The 15,658-nt window shown below is 35.7% G+C and overlaps 2 protein-coding genes across 9 annotated transcripts in view; one reads left to right on the top strand and one right to left on the bottom strand.

Annotated features, from left to right (window-relative positions):
• The first annotated feature begins 764 nt into the window (after positions 1-764).
• LOC126922714 (endoplasmic reticulum resident protein 44) lies at positions 765-3,544 on the top strand. 2 transcript variants are annotated; one of them, XM_050735567.1, is made up of 7 exons: positions 765-992; positions 1,528-1,609; positions 1,699-1,854; positions 1,955-2,255; positions 2,385-2,432; positions 2,693-2,988; positions 3,063-3,544. In XM_050735567.1, the coding sequence occupies exons 1-7, from the start codon at positions 936-938 to the stop codon at positions 3,407-3,409; spliced, it is 1,287 nt and encodes a 428-aa protein (XP_050591524.1). In that variant the 5' UTR covers positions 765-935; the 3' UTR covers positions 3,410-3,544. The 2 variants fall into 2 exon arrangements, with proteins under 2 accessions (XP_050591524.1, XP_050591525.1); XM_050735568.1 differs by lacking the exon at positions 2,385-2,432 and having other exon boundaries at positions 775-992.
• A 1,137-nt stretch (positions 3,545-4,681) lies between these two features.
• LOC126922727 (neo-calmodulin-like) overlaps positions 4,682-15,658 on the bottom strand; it is an 85,918-nt gene continuing 74,941 nt past the window's right edge. For all 7 annotated transcript variants that reach the window (XM_050735587.1, XM_050735590.1, XM_050735589.1 and 4 more), the window contains 4 exons: positions 14,515-14,616; positions 12,958-13,093; positions 12,731-12,879; positions 4,682-12,439 (listed from right to left, as the gene is read on the bottom strand). In XM_050735587.1, the coding sequence (XP_050591544.1) occupies positions 12,408-12,439; positions 12,731-12,879; positions 12,958-13,093; positions 14,515-14,616 (419 nt within the window). In that variant the 3' untranslated portion in view covers positions 4,682-12,407. The remainder of the gene's footprint in view (positions 12,440-12,730; positions 12,880-12,957; positions 13,094-14,514; positions 14,617-15,658) is intronic.

Genomic DNA, 15,658 nt, shown 5'->3' with positions numbered 1-15,658 from the left:
TGAAGTCATTGTCATACAACAAAGTAAAATACTCGGCGAGCGTTATTGTCGCTTTCTGCGTGTCCAATAATTTATTTTTATACGGAGATTAGGAATATACGATTATTTTAATCCACTTCCGCAACGAATCCTCTTACGTATGTTTAAACAGTTAAAGTTTGCAAAAGGGGAAGATCCTAACGGTTTTACATAAAAGATGCTTTCAAGATTTTCCATAATCTACTGAATCTATCTTTTGGTTTAAGGTATAAAATGTTTTTAACTTTCAATTGATTTTTGTAAATTAACCATCCGATTAGATTTTGTATAAATAATTAATTGAAATTTTACACAGATTATAAACCAGTAACTTTAGAATAATATGCATCATACAGTTAGAAATACTTTTCGTATTTCCTGAAAAATATAAGTCGTACAATACTTTTGTGTGAAAGAAGAATAACATACGTAAAGGAAATTAAATGCATTTTTCTATATTTTTTAATTCAAGATTGTAGCGAGCATAAGATATAACATATCGCCGTAAATTCAAATGATCTAGAAACTTTTAATGCAATGTGTACGAACGTAGTAGAATACGATTGGTCACTTTATAGGAAAATATCACAATGCTTCCAACAGTATGAAAAGTTCCTAGACGCATAAATACTAGGATACTAACTAGAGAAAGTGAAGATAATGAAATAAGAGATTAGTATTGGAATGGGACACAATGATAGCAGATAGCACATTAAACAAAGAAACGAAACAGCCATAACCTTGACATAGAGAATTTATGCGATACCTGTGCCATCCCTGTTGAATCGATGCCTCGAGAATATTTTACTAGGCATCGATGTACCGCAAATTCGTGGCATTTGATGCATAGACAGCTGCTTACTGATGGTTATTCAAATAGGTGTTGCTTGATCAAATTTATATTATAAGATCATATCATGTTGGTCTTCTGTGATATTTTGGATTTCAAAGTACTTATATTTGCTTGTTTAACGGTGAGTATTAATCAAAATAATATATCGTACTGTCTTAAAGGAAGTGGTACAAATTTTTTGAATACCGCTAGCAATAAGTAGTGTGACACGTATTTAAGAACCTAAGGATTTTAGAAAGTCCATTTCCCGTTATCATAACCCATTATATTTGGTATTATTTTAATGTCATCGAACCTAATTTCATTGTTTATAAAGTGGTATAACCTGTACACATACGCATAAAATAACCTCAAAAATTTATTAAACAAACTTACTGAAGCTATATACAAGTATAATAATTGCACATATTTCTTGTTAGTGATTCAAATTTAAAAAATACAAGATACAATATACGAAAATCAAAACCTAAGGGATTATATTAGAAAATAATATAATTTTTAATGCGCTCCTGTTATTTTAATAAATCTTTTCCAATTTGAACTACCCTATATGTATCATGTGATATATTACGAGCGTTGTAAATATGTTTCGATGTATCTTAAGATTATTATATAAAGTGATAATGTGTATAATTATAGAGTGTTGTATCTTTTAGACGTTTTTGCCAAACAATTTAGCAAATAATGCAAACGAAGGCGCGGTATCTCTCACTCAACAAAATATCGATATGACGCTTGGTAAGTTGTTTCGATAAAGATCTAAATACAAATTTTTTATAACTTCTTACAGCGGTGAAAATATTACGATTTTATATTGTGTGTTTCAGCAACAAATGAATTGGTATTAATAAATTTTTATGCACAATGGTGCCGTTTTAGTAATTCGTTAGCCCCTATTTTTGAGGAAGCTGCAAATAAAATAAGAAATGCATTTCCTGAACCAGGAAGAGTTGTAATGGCAAAAGTAGATTGTGAAAGAGAATGTGAGTAAATAGAGTTGAAAAAAAAAATAATATATATAAGAAATTAAAATAACTTTGTGTGTATAGAATTTATTACAAAATTAAAAAAACTATTTTCTAGCTGGTATTGCATCAAGATTTCACATTACTAAATACCCAACTTTAAAAGTAATAAGGAATGGTCAGCCAACCAAACGAGAATACAGAGGTCAACGATCAGTAGAAGCTTTCGAAGAATTTATAAGGAAACAATTAGAGGATCCTATTGAGGAATTTTACGATTTAAAGGAATTAACCAACTTAGATGATAAAAAGAGAATGATCATTGGATATTTTGATACAAAGGATGTTCCTGAATATAGGATGTTTAGAAGGGTTGCCACTAATCTAAAGGATGATTGCCAATTTCATGTTGGGTTTGGGTAAGAATTCTAATGCTATATATATATATATATAAGTGATTCGCATATGTTGACTCATGTTCTCCAAGGAAATCTTTTTTAATGCTTCTATAACATGTATGTAATTATTCTATTCTTTCCTCTAACAAGCATATGCTCAACTCAGAAGTGTGAAATTGGGCAACATTTTCACTTTTTGTAAGTAAAATATTGAGCATGATCTAGATGACTTCACAGAATTGTATTCTTTCAGCATTTTCCTCTTTTTCCCCTTTTTTCTTCTTTTATGTTTTAAAGACCTGTCCTATTTCTTTGTGTTAAATCCTGCATAATATATACATATACAAACGTGAATGTTTAGTAACCTATCCTCCAAATATTTTACTGTATAATCTTATTTGATAAGTGTATACAAATTAAAATTCTAAACAATTTTTAAATGTTGGGAATACAACTAGGAATGCAAGCAAAGCTATGCACCCCCCAGGAGAACCCATAATAGTCTTCCGATCTGATAAGGCACTTTCTAATGATGAAGATGAAACATACCATGGAAGTTTGAGTAACTTTGATGAATTAAATGTTTGGGCACAAGAAAAGTGTGTTCCCTTGGTGAGGGAAATCACATTTGAAAATGCCGAGGAATTAACAGAGGAAGCTTTACCTTTCCTCATATTGTTTCATGCTCCTGACGACGTCGAGAGTGTTAAAATGTATAAAGATGTAGTAATGAGGACATTAATTGACGAAAAGCGTAAGTAAAGTACTAGTATTGATATTTAAAAAGGTAATGCCCAAACGATAAGCAAATATTTTATCTTATTTCAGAAAATGTAAATTTCTTAACTGCGAATGGGGTGAAATTTGCTCATCCTCTCCATCATCTAGGAAAGACTCCGGCAGATTTGCCTCTAATTGCCATAGATAGTTTTAGGCATATGTACCTGTTTCCAAACTTCCATGATATTCATATAGAAGGAAAATTAAAAGGTTTTCTACGAGATTTATATTCAGGAAAGTTACACAGAGAGTTTCATTATGGGCCAGATCCTAGTAGTAATGAAGTACCACAAATTGTTGGACAAATTAAGGTGCCTACAACCCCACCAGAATCTACATTTAAGAAACTAGCACCTAGTAAAAACAGGTACACATTACTCAAGGATGAATTGTAATGATAGGTTTAATATCATTCAGGATATTGAGATTTGTATAATTTCGGTTGTCCAATTTGTTAGTTATTCACAGTTATTTACAGTAATGGAATCCAAATTTGATGTATTATTAAATTGAAAACTTAATCAATGTTATAGTAGTGATAATATCTTTTTTGAATTATTTACACAGTATTGTTATAAAATTAGATGCTTATTTGTTCTATTTTAAATGGGGGAACGAATTTTCGCGGTCAACATCATATTAAGAATTTCAAAAAAAGGATATAATTCTACTAAATGTTACATACAATACATTAAAATCCTAAACTGTAAAAAAATTATCCACGATATATACAATTGGAACCTTTGTACGGGTTTCATTGCAGGAAATATATATAGTAGATTTTATTCTATTTTTACATAACATGTGCTTTTTGTATCATGATTCTTTTATTATTAAATATAAAAAAAAACGGTAATAATACTTAATCGAACTACAAATCAACGCCAAAGATCTAAGTATCTCCCAGTGTCAATATTCGTGTAATAGATGTTATATTTCAACTTGCAACGCGATTTATAGAATATCGTTAAGAAGCAAAAAAGAATCATCTGATTACGATTAATGTAGCTTTTGTTATAATCAAACTTATTATGTTTCTGCATTATTGAAAGTGTTGTTGACACCGTGGCTGCTATAACAGTCTTTATTCCGTATCATTTCATACTTTTCAGTCACAAGATCGATCTCCAGATTAATTTTCAATAAACGGTACGAAAGTAATGGATCGTTACACTTAAAACGCGATTATCTTTTGATACGTTTTCATCACTTATCACGAAGTATTTTCTAGCACAACGTAAAATCGCAATAAGATAGTCGCGTGTATGTCGCAAACGCCGAGTGAAACGCACGGGAACATTCGATCGTATAATGCCGCGATTTCGATATAGAGCGTGAGTGAGTGCAAATTTGAAACCCATCATTTCATTTGGAAAAAAGAGTCGCTTTTTGCGTAAAGTATTTTAGAATCGACACATCGACGACTTTCAACATTTGAAGTACTTGGATATGAATAAAAATAATAATATTTCATACGATATAGTACTAAGATATTCTTAAGAAGCTAATTTGTATGGATGATGGTATTAACTTTTTTGTTAATAAACAATTTCTAAGTCAGACATCTAAAACTTGTGTTTAAATATCCCGTGTTGTGCATCTTCTTTTCATATATTTTTAACGTATTCTACGTAAAAATAGTGAAGGGAGTGGATCTCAGATAAACATCCATTATAAAATGGCTGTATTTAGGGGTAACTCGATACATGTATTACATTCCAGCAGTACACGCCATCACCATTTTATGATGTATTCTAATCTTACAGTACATAACATTACACGTAACATGATTTCATACAGCTAACACCATACATACTGCACTCTCGCCACAATTTCCAGCGCTTCCATTTTTTCCCACTTTACGACGAAACGTGAGTGGAGCAAATCTGATTAAGAACCATCAATCGCAGGTACCGCAGGTAGAGAACAAAATACCTTCTATGAAGATATAAAGGAATATTCGAATAAATGGTCGTAGTAGATTGACAGTAAAGTTAAAAGACGTATAATAACGTTTTATAATAACTAACTGAGAACGTTCTCGTCTTTCCTGTTCCAATCGCTTTCAAGCGAAGGTAAGAAGATATAAAGCGAAAGGAAAGAGATTGTTTCATATTACAATGTTCTTTTCTTTCTATTCTGCGATGGCCAATTTTACCATCCTCTGAATGTTTTAATCAAAGAATCTTCATAGTAGAACTTTTTTAATATGAGATCGAAATTAATCACTGACAATGACACTTTAAAAGGATCAAGGAAATATAATGTTCTCGTAACTTTAGCGATAAATAATAGCCACCTATCTATTAGTCGTATAGAGGTACTCACTCATTCCTTCAACTTAAACGTAAATAATATTTACAGCAGTAAAATTGTAATGAACACCACGAGAAATACATTAGTTGTATTGTACGTGCACAATCCTTGTGAGCACTCGCGACGAGATTTAAAGAACAATAGTAATTCTTATAAGTGTAATATTGATATATATATATATATATGTATATATGCTGCTGCTGTTGCTTATAGAGAAATCGTAAAGATAATAAAGTAATCGAAGCAAACGCAATATTTACAATGAACAGATAATACATTGTATCATAATAATACTCGCTTGAGAGCACGTTTCGTCATAACATAATAATAAGCATTTAGATATTTACTCTAGAAAAATAACGTTATAAACATTCCTTACTGGATGGGAATTAGACATTACAAACGTTATTATAACATTTTTCTAAGTAAAAATATAAATATTCTCATTCACAGTGCGATATCTCCGGTGTAACCTCGCTTGACTTAGTTTTTACGCTATTTTTTTTTTTTCTTTTTTGATACATCTCAAAGATAATTTTCATTCTTATTACATCTTAACGCATTTCCACGCCGTATCCTCTATCCTCTAAAGTTATTTGCACCCCACGAAGAACCAAAGACCTATCGAATGGCTCTCCTTTTGACTTCCTTCTATATTGGATATACACACGTATATTCGTTTAACTAACACGACTTGTACTCGTGATCGTTCAATAAAGTAATGAAAGACATTTTCTTATTACAATAATTATTCTTGACCGTCATTGTGTTTGGGTCGGAGTTCCAACGATATATTGTACTGCCTAGCTGCAATGCTACTATGTTAGCTCGCTTTATATTAGGCGAACTGAAGAATACATACGATAGCAGTAGCGAGTGTACGAGGGAAGAATTACAATGCGTGTAATACCTGGACACCTAAGGAAATTGTTTTTAAATTTGATTCTTCTTTTCAGAAAGTTCAATTTTCATTGATACGGTTCTTAAACTGAAGATCGAATAAAATAGATGTAAAAACCCATCTCTTTTGCTGTTGTAAAAAATTCCTTAGATGCCTCGGAATTAACGCGTATAGATGGTAAGGCATTGCGCCTATTTCGTATGCAAACATAATGTTAGCAAATCAAAGGATTCGCGATGCGATGATTGAGTATCATTTGGAAGTCTCTGACACTATCTCTGACACTTTGATTAATGTCATTTGCTCCTGACCGTTTTTTATGTACCCTTTAAACGATGGCACGTAACGAACTCCGAACCTAGGAAAAGCGTTGCACGATCATGCAATTCCAAGTCTTCTCGATCAAGAAATTCTCTAATCAACGAATCGTGAATCTTCCGGGCTTCAACGATGCAATCGGTATCTAAACGCTTCGATTTTTATAATTTTTTTGCGAGTAATGCACGCAATCGGTTCACTTGTCCTTTTTTTTTCTTTTTAAATCATTCTTCATAATCTTTCTCGATCTCATTGCGAAGCGCGGGTACTTTTACGTCAGCCAATGGATGAAAAATATATATATTTAATTACACTAACAAACAACCGATCCGAGAAACCGTCTCGTCGTAACAACAATCCGAATCTCTCGAGTACAATGAATTACTGTTGCTTATCAGGATACGAGACGGTCTCATGACTAGTACAACATAGTTACACTTATTTAACAGTTACAATTATTATACACCTAAGTTAATGAGGTTTCTTTTTTCGTATCTAGCAATGTACATATATTTATTTGATTACCTTTGCATCATTCAACTCGTTTGATATCAACTAGTTTTCGTTTCCCCTGTTCTTTTACGCGGTCCTTGATCATTCTTGGTGTGGCTCCGGTTTCACATTGTTCGTAAAAAGCCACAAGCACGCGTTCCTTAAGTTCGATTACGGACATTGTTTATAATGTACTGCGAATATTGAACAAACTTTTTGAGAAACTTTAGCAAACTTTAGAACAACTGGAATCAACCAAAGCGAAGGACTCGAAGAAATGCATAGGATTTTAGGAAGAGGACAGATGAAATTAATCCATAGAATCTCGATCTTTGAGATTCTCTTAATCTTTCTGAAACAAAGGGATCCTATGCAACTCTCGACTATAACAATTTTAACTTCGGCTAGATCATCGGTGTATCAAACCTATATGAAAATGTTACGGTTCGCTCACAGTCTACTTCCGACGTAAACGTAACTACTCATTTAAAGTATAGACACATGTTCACAATATAAATTATAACACACAAGCGTATCTATCTCGCGTTGCCACGCCATTCTCAAGTTCTATTAGTACCATAGGATCGATACGAATAAAACAAGCAAAGATAAATTTTTTATAATTTCCTAAAAAAATTTGTCAAGTATAAAATGAAGTGGAACTTTTACAATTATTCTTAGAATTTTCGAAACGTTTATCGTAAAACAAAACACGGCTTATTCAGTTAGATTAGTCTTCGAGTATTTCTCTAACGCGTCGCGGCTCTGATCTACAGATTTACACGGCCACGATTAGGCGAATCAATGTTTCGACTTATCGGGTGTTCAAAAACACGCAGAATATCGTCGTTGAGCGATTTTATCCGGAAATAATTTCGGGTAGAAGTAACACACACCCTCAGAGGACACAACGCAATCAGCAGGTACGCCGTACAACTAAATCCTACGAACATCCTCCAACTTCGAATAGTGCAGATTAAAATGAAGGAAGACTTGCATATTCCCCTTAAGGACGATTTATATATAATCAATTTAACGCATAATTGCCGTCTCGCGACGAATACAAACGTTGTCGGCTCGTCATTCGGACGCATAATAACTACAATGAAATCTGCCAGCAGAGTAGGATGATATAATATGATATACAATTTGTACACGCACGTATACATTGATGTTAATGTAATATAATATATAGAATAGAATATAACGCGATGTAAATATCTGGCTCGAAGAGTATTCTATAAAAATACTTTTCGGTAATCATGATAGGGTTGGGCTGTCTGTCGTTATAATACTTGTCGCCACTCCCGCGTGAAACAAATATTTTAACGCTTAAAAGCTATCATTGATCAGATTTAACGACCATGCTGGTTTCTGTATCTCGTTATAATACCATCGCAATGTTATTTATAATCGTTATGAACAATAATCTTCTTCTCCCTTTTTCGTCTAACATCGAGTAATACAAAATTATCGATTTACTAATTTGTATCGTTGAATTTATTAATTATTAAAATAAAAAAAGATCTACCAGGGTGAAATTTTTCTTTAATAATAACAGCTTTTAAGGGTTAAAGGCATATCAGAAACAGCTCTGCACTCGGAGGTTTGATCAAAAGGATTTCTTGCATAGTGCGATTTGCAAAGCGGAGTTAATGCATCTTCCGGGAGGGGGAAAGTAGGATATTTATCGACACAGAGATTTATGGCGAGATAAGTTCGCAAGTAAAAGAACCGTGCAGGCAATCAGAGACCTAGCGAGACCGTGAGTGATCTGTATTAATGAAAGAGGTACCTATTACGACGCGCGTGACAAGTGTGCGTTTAGTGTCGCCTTGCAAACTGAAAATACTCCCAATGGAGAATTGCAAGTTTCTCTTTTATTCCATGCCCGACCCAGCGATCTCAAGGTCTCTGATTCGGCTACGATTTTTGGGAATGATATATACAGATATTGACGATTCCTTGTACTTGTGTTCAGCATTTGTTGATATTCTTATAGATAATTTTCCTCTAAGACGGAAAGTCGAAATAATAACTCATGGGGTGCAGTGAAATTTCGTGCATCTCATAAATCCAAATGAACCGATCCATTCGTCGCAATCTTTCAAGAAAAATATCATATAGTCTGTGAAATAAGTGTATAACGAACGAAGTATGTAGAGAAGTTAAAAGGGAAAGGATTTGAGTGTTTGCAAAATAGATGTAACAGAAAGTGCACTGATTCAAGTAAGATAAAAGCATAATGACTGTAAAGGATAAAGATCGACAATGATTAAACTAAACAGCACCTTTCTCGTAACTCCTGCATCATAAAACTTCTCATTTCTCTGTCATTTCATCCTCGCTCTCACCCTTTTTCTCTCTCTCTTTCTCTCTCTCTCTCTCTCTCTCGCTCTCTCCTTTTTTCTTTGACAATCTTTCTACAATCTATCGTCACGGACACACGTGGCAAAACGTAGGCCTTCTCTCGAGGTAAATCTCGAATAGCTTCCTTTAATAAAATCGTTAAAGATATTGTCTTCGGGACGTTATACATTACTATTTTTTGTCGACTTATAGAGCTCTTTTTATGTTTTAACTGTCGAAGCGTCTTGTTTTATGTTTGCATGTTATGGTTTCCTTATATCCTCCTTTTTGCAGTTTGCATAGTCCGCGGCTTTTTCAATTACGTTGTGCGTAGCTTTGCATCACGCCAATGTCAGACGGTTGAAAACGTAGATCGAACGTATTCAACCCAGAGCTTAACTTTCATCGGTAATAAGGAAAGATCAAAGAGCCGAAAAGGGGAAAAATATTAGGCAAAATGACGAAACTTAAAATCGAAGCGATCAAAATGTTAAAAAGCTGCAACGTTTTATGAAAATTTTCCTTTTTTATGGCAAGTATCGATCTTTTCACCGTAAGGCAACGGCATGAGGCAACCAAAAAGGACGATCGCATAATTAGGTAAGCCCATCGACTTCTCTGAAAAACACCTTTCCCAAATTCTAATCGCGTTATATCGTGTTCGTACATCTGTAACTTACCTACCCAGCGGTCGAGCCGAACAACGCAATGTAACTATATGCGTGTTACTTAACTAAAGAACAGAATTTATTGTCTATCTCTATGTGTATGTTGTGTGTACGTTTGTGAAATCACCGCTTCGTGTGACCAACGATTACCAACGATAACAATAGTAATATTCGCATACCATCCTTCGACACGCATTAAGGATAAAACGAATCACCTTCTGTAATAACACGCTTAGAAGAGCTCCCCTTATTTATTTTATCCCGTTTATCCGTATCTTCCGTTTCAATGTTTCGTTTATGTACACGCGCTTCATTTTTCCGCGCTTCGACCGACCAACCGATATTTCTTTCTCTCGCTCTCTTTCACTCCTATTTCTCGCTCACTCACGCTCACATTTTCGCTCTCTTTCGTTCTGTCGTTCTTTCTGACACTAATATTTGTTCTTGTTGTTGTATTTTTTTTAAAACCATAAAAATATCAATGCCAGTATACCACCGACGTACGTCGCTAACGTGTATATGTATATATAATATATGTACGTACGTATGTATGTATAAGTATATACTAAATATATATATATGAATATCCATAATAACGTTACTTCAAGTATTTCCGGTAGTAACACCATGTATAGGTATATATAATAGGTATGTGTATAATGCATCATTTATTAGGTGTACTTCCTCTATGCGCTAATTAACTATCCTCTATCGCGATCTACGGCTGTGGCTTTCCTATCTTAAGGATCTAAAGGTGCACGACGTAGTACAGTTGGCCTGTGGGTGGGTGAGAATGTCGAGGTTTCAGGTGGACGGTGTTTGGTATAGGAGAGCCGACATGGGTGAAAATCTAGAATTCGGGACTAACAACAAGAGCGGTACACTCACGAGATTCTTAGCTCTTTGTTCGAGCTTAAAAAAAAAGTACATAAAAGGGAAAAAGAAAGAAGAAACGAGAGAAAAAGAAAATGAGAAAGATTTGGTACAAAAGTTTCTTCGACAAAATCAAGGATCGAGAAATCCCTACGATTGGTGTTTTACATTTAAGGAAAATCCGCTACTGTTGCTTTGATTCTTGCTTTCCAGCGACTGTGTTGGCAGGTCGCCATAACATGCGTCTAAAAATTCTGCCATCGAGAGTATATCATCGTTAAAACTAATCTACTTGCCAACGACACTCATCTAAATTTGAAGACAGATCGTTATAGAGCTATCTCGCGTCGAGTCCCGCGGCCAGAATGCTTATGACAATTAATGTTTAAAATCCGACTCGACAACGAGCCGGGAGGATTCGTCTCGTTTACAAGCGAATCTACAAAAATTGGAGGAACAATACCGATCGAACGACAGAAGTGAAGAGGAATGACGAGTTACTCGATCGTTTCACTGTGGATCTTCGGTATTCAAAAATTTCGCTACATTGCAATACCGGCACACGTCGATATCGATCGAATGCGTTACGTTAAAATTGTCTCGACCGATGCATCCCTCAAATATCAAGTTAGCAACATGTAGCAAATACGTCCCAACAGCGTAACTTCTTTTGATGTAACGAACAAGACGACTTCGGTCTAATACCGTTTGTACTTTTCGATGCCACGTATCGCATCAACATTGCGTGCGATTCTACGGTACAATTTTTAGGCCATCGATAGCGATTCGCTCTTGAACGAGATCGTCATGCCAGAAGTATCGTGTAAATGAGATCGGCGAAGGATGGAGAAGGATCGATCGATTCCTAACAATATCAATAACGACGTTGTATAGCATTAATAGAGAGTATAGATAGTAGGTAGGTAAACGCTAAACGAAGCTCAGTTGATTGTTTCGGGAGCGAGCACCTCACTCGTTTTCACGTATAATGTCATTTCGCTAACTTATTCTTGTAAAATTAATTCGAAGGAGCGAGGTGTGTATGCGTGTATGCGTGTGCAACTGCGGAAGTCACATTGCTGTTTCCTTTACTCACACTCTCTCCATCTTTCTTGCAAACTTTCCACCATCATCAACCATCGCTCATTACTCCATCGCTCGAGACACAGTTTTCAGTCTTCCGATATGACTTACCCTCATGCGGGAAAAGAGCTGCGAGCCACGTGAATTGATTGAACCCGGGCTTTCTCGTCTTCCTTGTCGAATCAAAGATACATCGGTATTTTATATTTTATGAGCTTCGAAGAGTTTTCAGCTACTTTCCCACATTGTTAGTTTCACGACTTTTCATCGATGTCTCCGATGGCGGAGTTCGAGAGGATGACCATCTTGTTACGATTTCGGGGATTTGATTCTATTCTTCGACGAAGACTTCCGGCAGCTGGATAGCTTCTTGTCCGATCCATGGCCATCGAACTAATTCTTCGACGTCAGGATTGTCACAAATTCTGTGAACATATCGTGTCTTTGCGAGCGAGACGATTTCGTAGACGATAAAATTGAATTCGTTTTAAAAGTTAATGATTTTATGATGAGTCATGCGATATATTACGGATACAGTTTGTGGCCATCGAATTATATTTTCCGAATACGATAGGCTATACATGCATACACGTATTACGTTAGATAAACGGCAGACTGTCTTTGATTAAATATCATCTGATATAATTTAATATAAAATTTGATTCAATATAAAACGAGTATGAATAGTTTGTTAATATTGAAGGAGAATAAATTACCTTCGTAGTTCACCATTCCGTCGCCATCCAAATCCGCTTCCTTGATCATATCATCCACTTCTTCCTCCGATAATTTTTCTCCAAGATTCGTCATTACGTGTCGCAACTCCTTCGATGAGATCAGGCCGTCATTGTTTTTGTCGAACACTCTGAGACACACAAGTTTCACTGTTAATATTCACATACACCTACAAGAGTATTTTCAACCTTCTAGAACTTTGAAATACCTGAATGCCTCGCGCAATTCGTCTTCTCCATCGGCACCCTTCATCTTTTTTGACATCATCTGCAGGAACTCATTGAACTCGATGGTACCATTGCCATCTTGATCCACTTCGTTCACCATATCTCGTAATTCTGTTTCTATAAAATCAGAAATCAGCCAGATATTAAGTTTCATGAACATTCTTCTGGTAACAAGAAGTTATCTTGTTGAAAAATTTAAAATAATTGAATTCTGTTCACGACAGAAACGACTACTGTTCAGAAGATATATTCTCTTTGCGAGATATTCGCAGCACGATGGAATCAGCATATTATGAAAAATAATCTATGCCTAAGCTTATCATCGAATAAGAATTAAGCGATTCTACGAGAACAAGTTTTATTATGGTTTCAGGACTTCACGATTTAGACACAATTCTTCTGTAATATAATTATAACTTATAGCAGTTACGCAATATGACGAACTGTTTGTTGGAAAAGTTAAACAATCGCAGAATAACCTTTTGTTTTCTTAAAAAGAGACAAACGTAGACATAGATCATTCGTGTTTTAAGCTCTTAAATCGTCGCTTAAACGCGACATGCGATTTTCTCCATGTCCTCTTTCTAATTCCTGCGTGTAATGCATTCATCGTCGTCTCGTGGAAGACGTTTAATTTCCCTTGTAGATCCGGCGAGGAGCAGACACAGAAGAACTCGACGTGTAGTTAATTACTCGCGTCTGCACGTGCGCCTAATCGTCGCAGTTTCTGACTTAGGATCGGCCGAAAGGTAATTTTCCCTAAGCTCTTGTCACAGTCTAGTTTTCGGGAATTCTACCATTTAACTCTCGTCGTCTTTAGAAAACCTTCAAACTGCCGCCCGGGATATTAATTTAGCAAGAACCGCTTTCGAGAAGTTTGCGTTACGCTTCAAACTCTTCGTGCCAGCTTCGCAGTCGTACAATTGAGAAGCGTTTAAAAACCACGTTACTATTCCTAATATTTAACGTTTACCAAGAGCTAAATACTATTTTATATGATATATTGCGATGATAGCGGGATATATTAGAATTAATTGTTCCTAGAATTTTCTTCTCTTTAACATACATCGAAACATGCAGCATCACGAAAAAATATTTTATTATTGACAAGATATATTTTAACTAGAAAATTCCATACCATATTTTATGTTATGTTTTATATAAAACTAAAGGTTGTAATACACGTGCTGTACCCTACTGCGATAGAAAACTTGAAACGATACAAATGAAAGAAACTATGAAGTGACACATGTTGCTCACACTTTGTATTTCGCTGCTCATAATGTCAAAACAAAACAGTCATTGAATTGACTGTATAGAATTTCACGAACCATCTTTTTGCGTTACTAGCTAATAGACAATACAGCGGTTGGGTTGGCGGTTTAGATTACCGTTATATATTTCGGCCGCAAGTGGATAGCTTTTCGTCAGCTCGTGGCTTCTAGCCAGATCGTGTCTACCTTGATACACGTGGATGGCACGTGCTTGATATTGTACCGAATATTTCCATTCTTCAAATAACGTAACGATTCACTTACCAGACGGCCTCTGTCCCAAAGATCGCATAACCACGCCAAGTTCCGCCATAGTGATAGTGCCATCTTCGTCCTTGTCAAAGAGCATGAACGCTTCCTTGAATTCTAAAGTAATAAATCGCACGTTAATTCGTCGTTGATGAAAATTGATCGACGATCATCTATCGAACGATCTGATCTCGATCATTTTCCCTTCGTAATATTAAAACTGTCAGCGCAACCGAGAGGTCAAGTGTCATCTTCGACGCGTTGCATTTCTCTTGAACAGATTCAGTTTGATCGAATCGAACGTTATACATGCTTTTAGTCTCGTTTTCCTACGGCACTTTCGAGATTGGAATGCATCTGGAATTCAGTTTTCAAGCACGAAAATAATTTCTCTCTCCCTGCCTCTCTCTCTTTTCCTGCGTTTTCGATGCGACGATTTCTGTAGAAATTCCAGGGGTCGTCCAACCGAGCCGTAAATAACGACGGACGAAAAACTTTGGCGGAAATTTGGCAATAAAACGATATACAACAAATGCTTTTCCCTGTCGTCGTATTGTTGAGAAATCGTGGATTTAGATGTCTATTAATCAAGAGCGGTCTGTATGTGTATGTACGTGTGTATGTTCGGTCACGCGTTACAAGTCGTGCAAAACTAGCTGAGATCGCGCGAGCTTCGGGCAAGTGGCCAGCCACGGCGGACTCGTCGGAGATGTTATAAATTTTCACAACGTCCGGACCGAGCACCGTGTGGTAAAAATGTACGCGCGACAAGAGGATCGTGAATAGTTTACGAGTCTATGCGTTCGTTAAAGTAGTCCTGTTTGATTCATCAGTGCATCTACGCGAGACAATGCTTCCATCGCCATTGTTGCGCGTTTACCTTTTATCCGACCCATTTCGTCTATTTACTGTCCCTTTTCTTTCTCGCATTCATTCATCAAGAGAGTGTTTGCCGTTGGCTCGATACACAGCCTTTCTATCTGGAAATGACAACGGCATATCGAACTTTCACATTTTTCTAGCGGAAGTCGGAAAATCAGGAAACTCGAAGGACGTGGAAATGAAAGCAAGCGTATCGCGAAGCTAAACACGAGCGACCGTGTTCCTCGTGTTATTTTTTCTTTTTTCGCTGAATGTTTGTCAAACAACAAGCGGATTT

This window comes from Bombus affinis, chromosome 12, assembly GCF_024516045.1.
Source record: "Bombus affinis isolate iyBomAffi1 chromosome 12, iyBomAffi1.2, whole genome shotgun sequence".
NCBI classification, from domain to species: Eukaryota; Metazoa; Arthropoda; class Insecta; order Hymenoptera; family Apidae; genus Bombus; species Bombus affinis.
Note: the sequence above shows the minus strand (reverse complement) of the source record. Positions and strands in the feature narration are given on the sequence as shown.

Coding starts and splice junctions, on each gene's coding strand:
- LOC126922714 (XM_050735567.1), top strand. CDS start 936: ATGTTGGTCTTCTGTGATATTTTGGATTTCAAAGTACTTATATTTGCT. Junction 1,610..1,698: donor AAATATCGATATGACGCTTG/GTAAGTTGTTTC, acceptor TGTGTGTTTCAG/CAACAAATGAATTGGTATTA. Junction 1,855..1,954: donor AGTAGATTGTGAAAGAGAAT/GTGAGTAAATAG, acceptor ACTATTTTCTAG/CTGGTATTGCATCAAGATTT.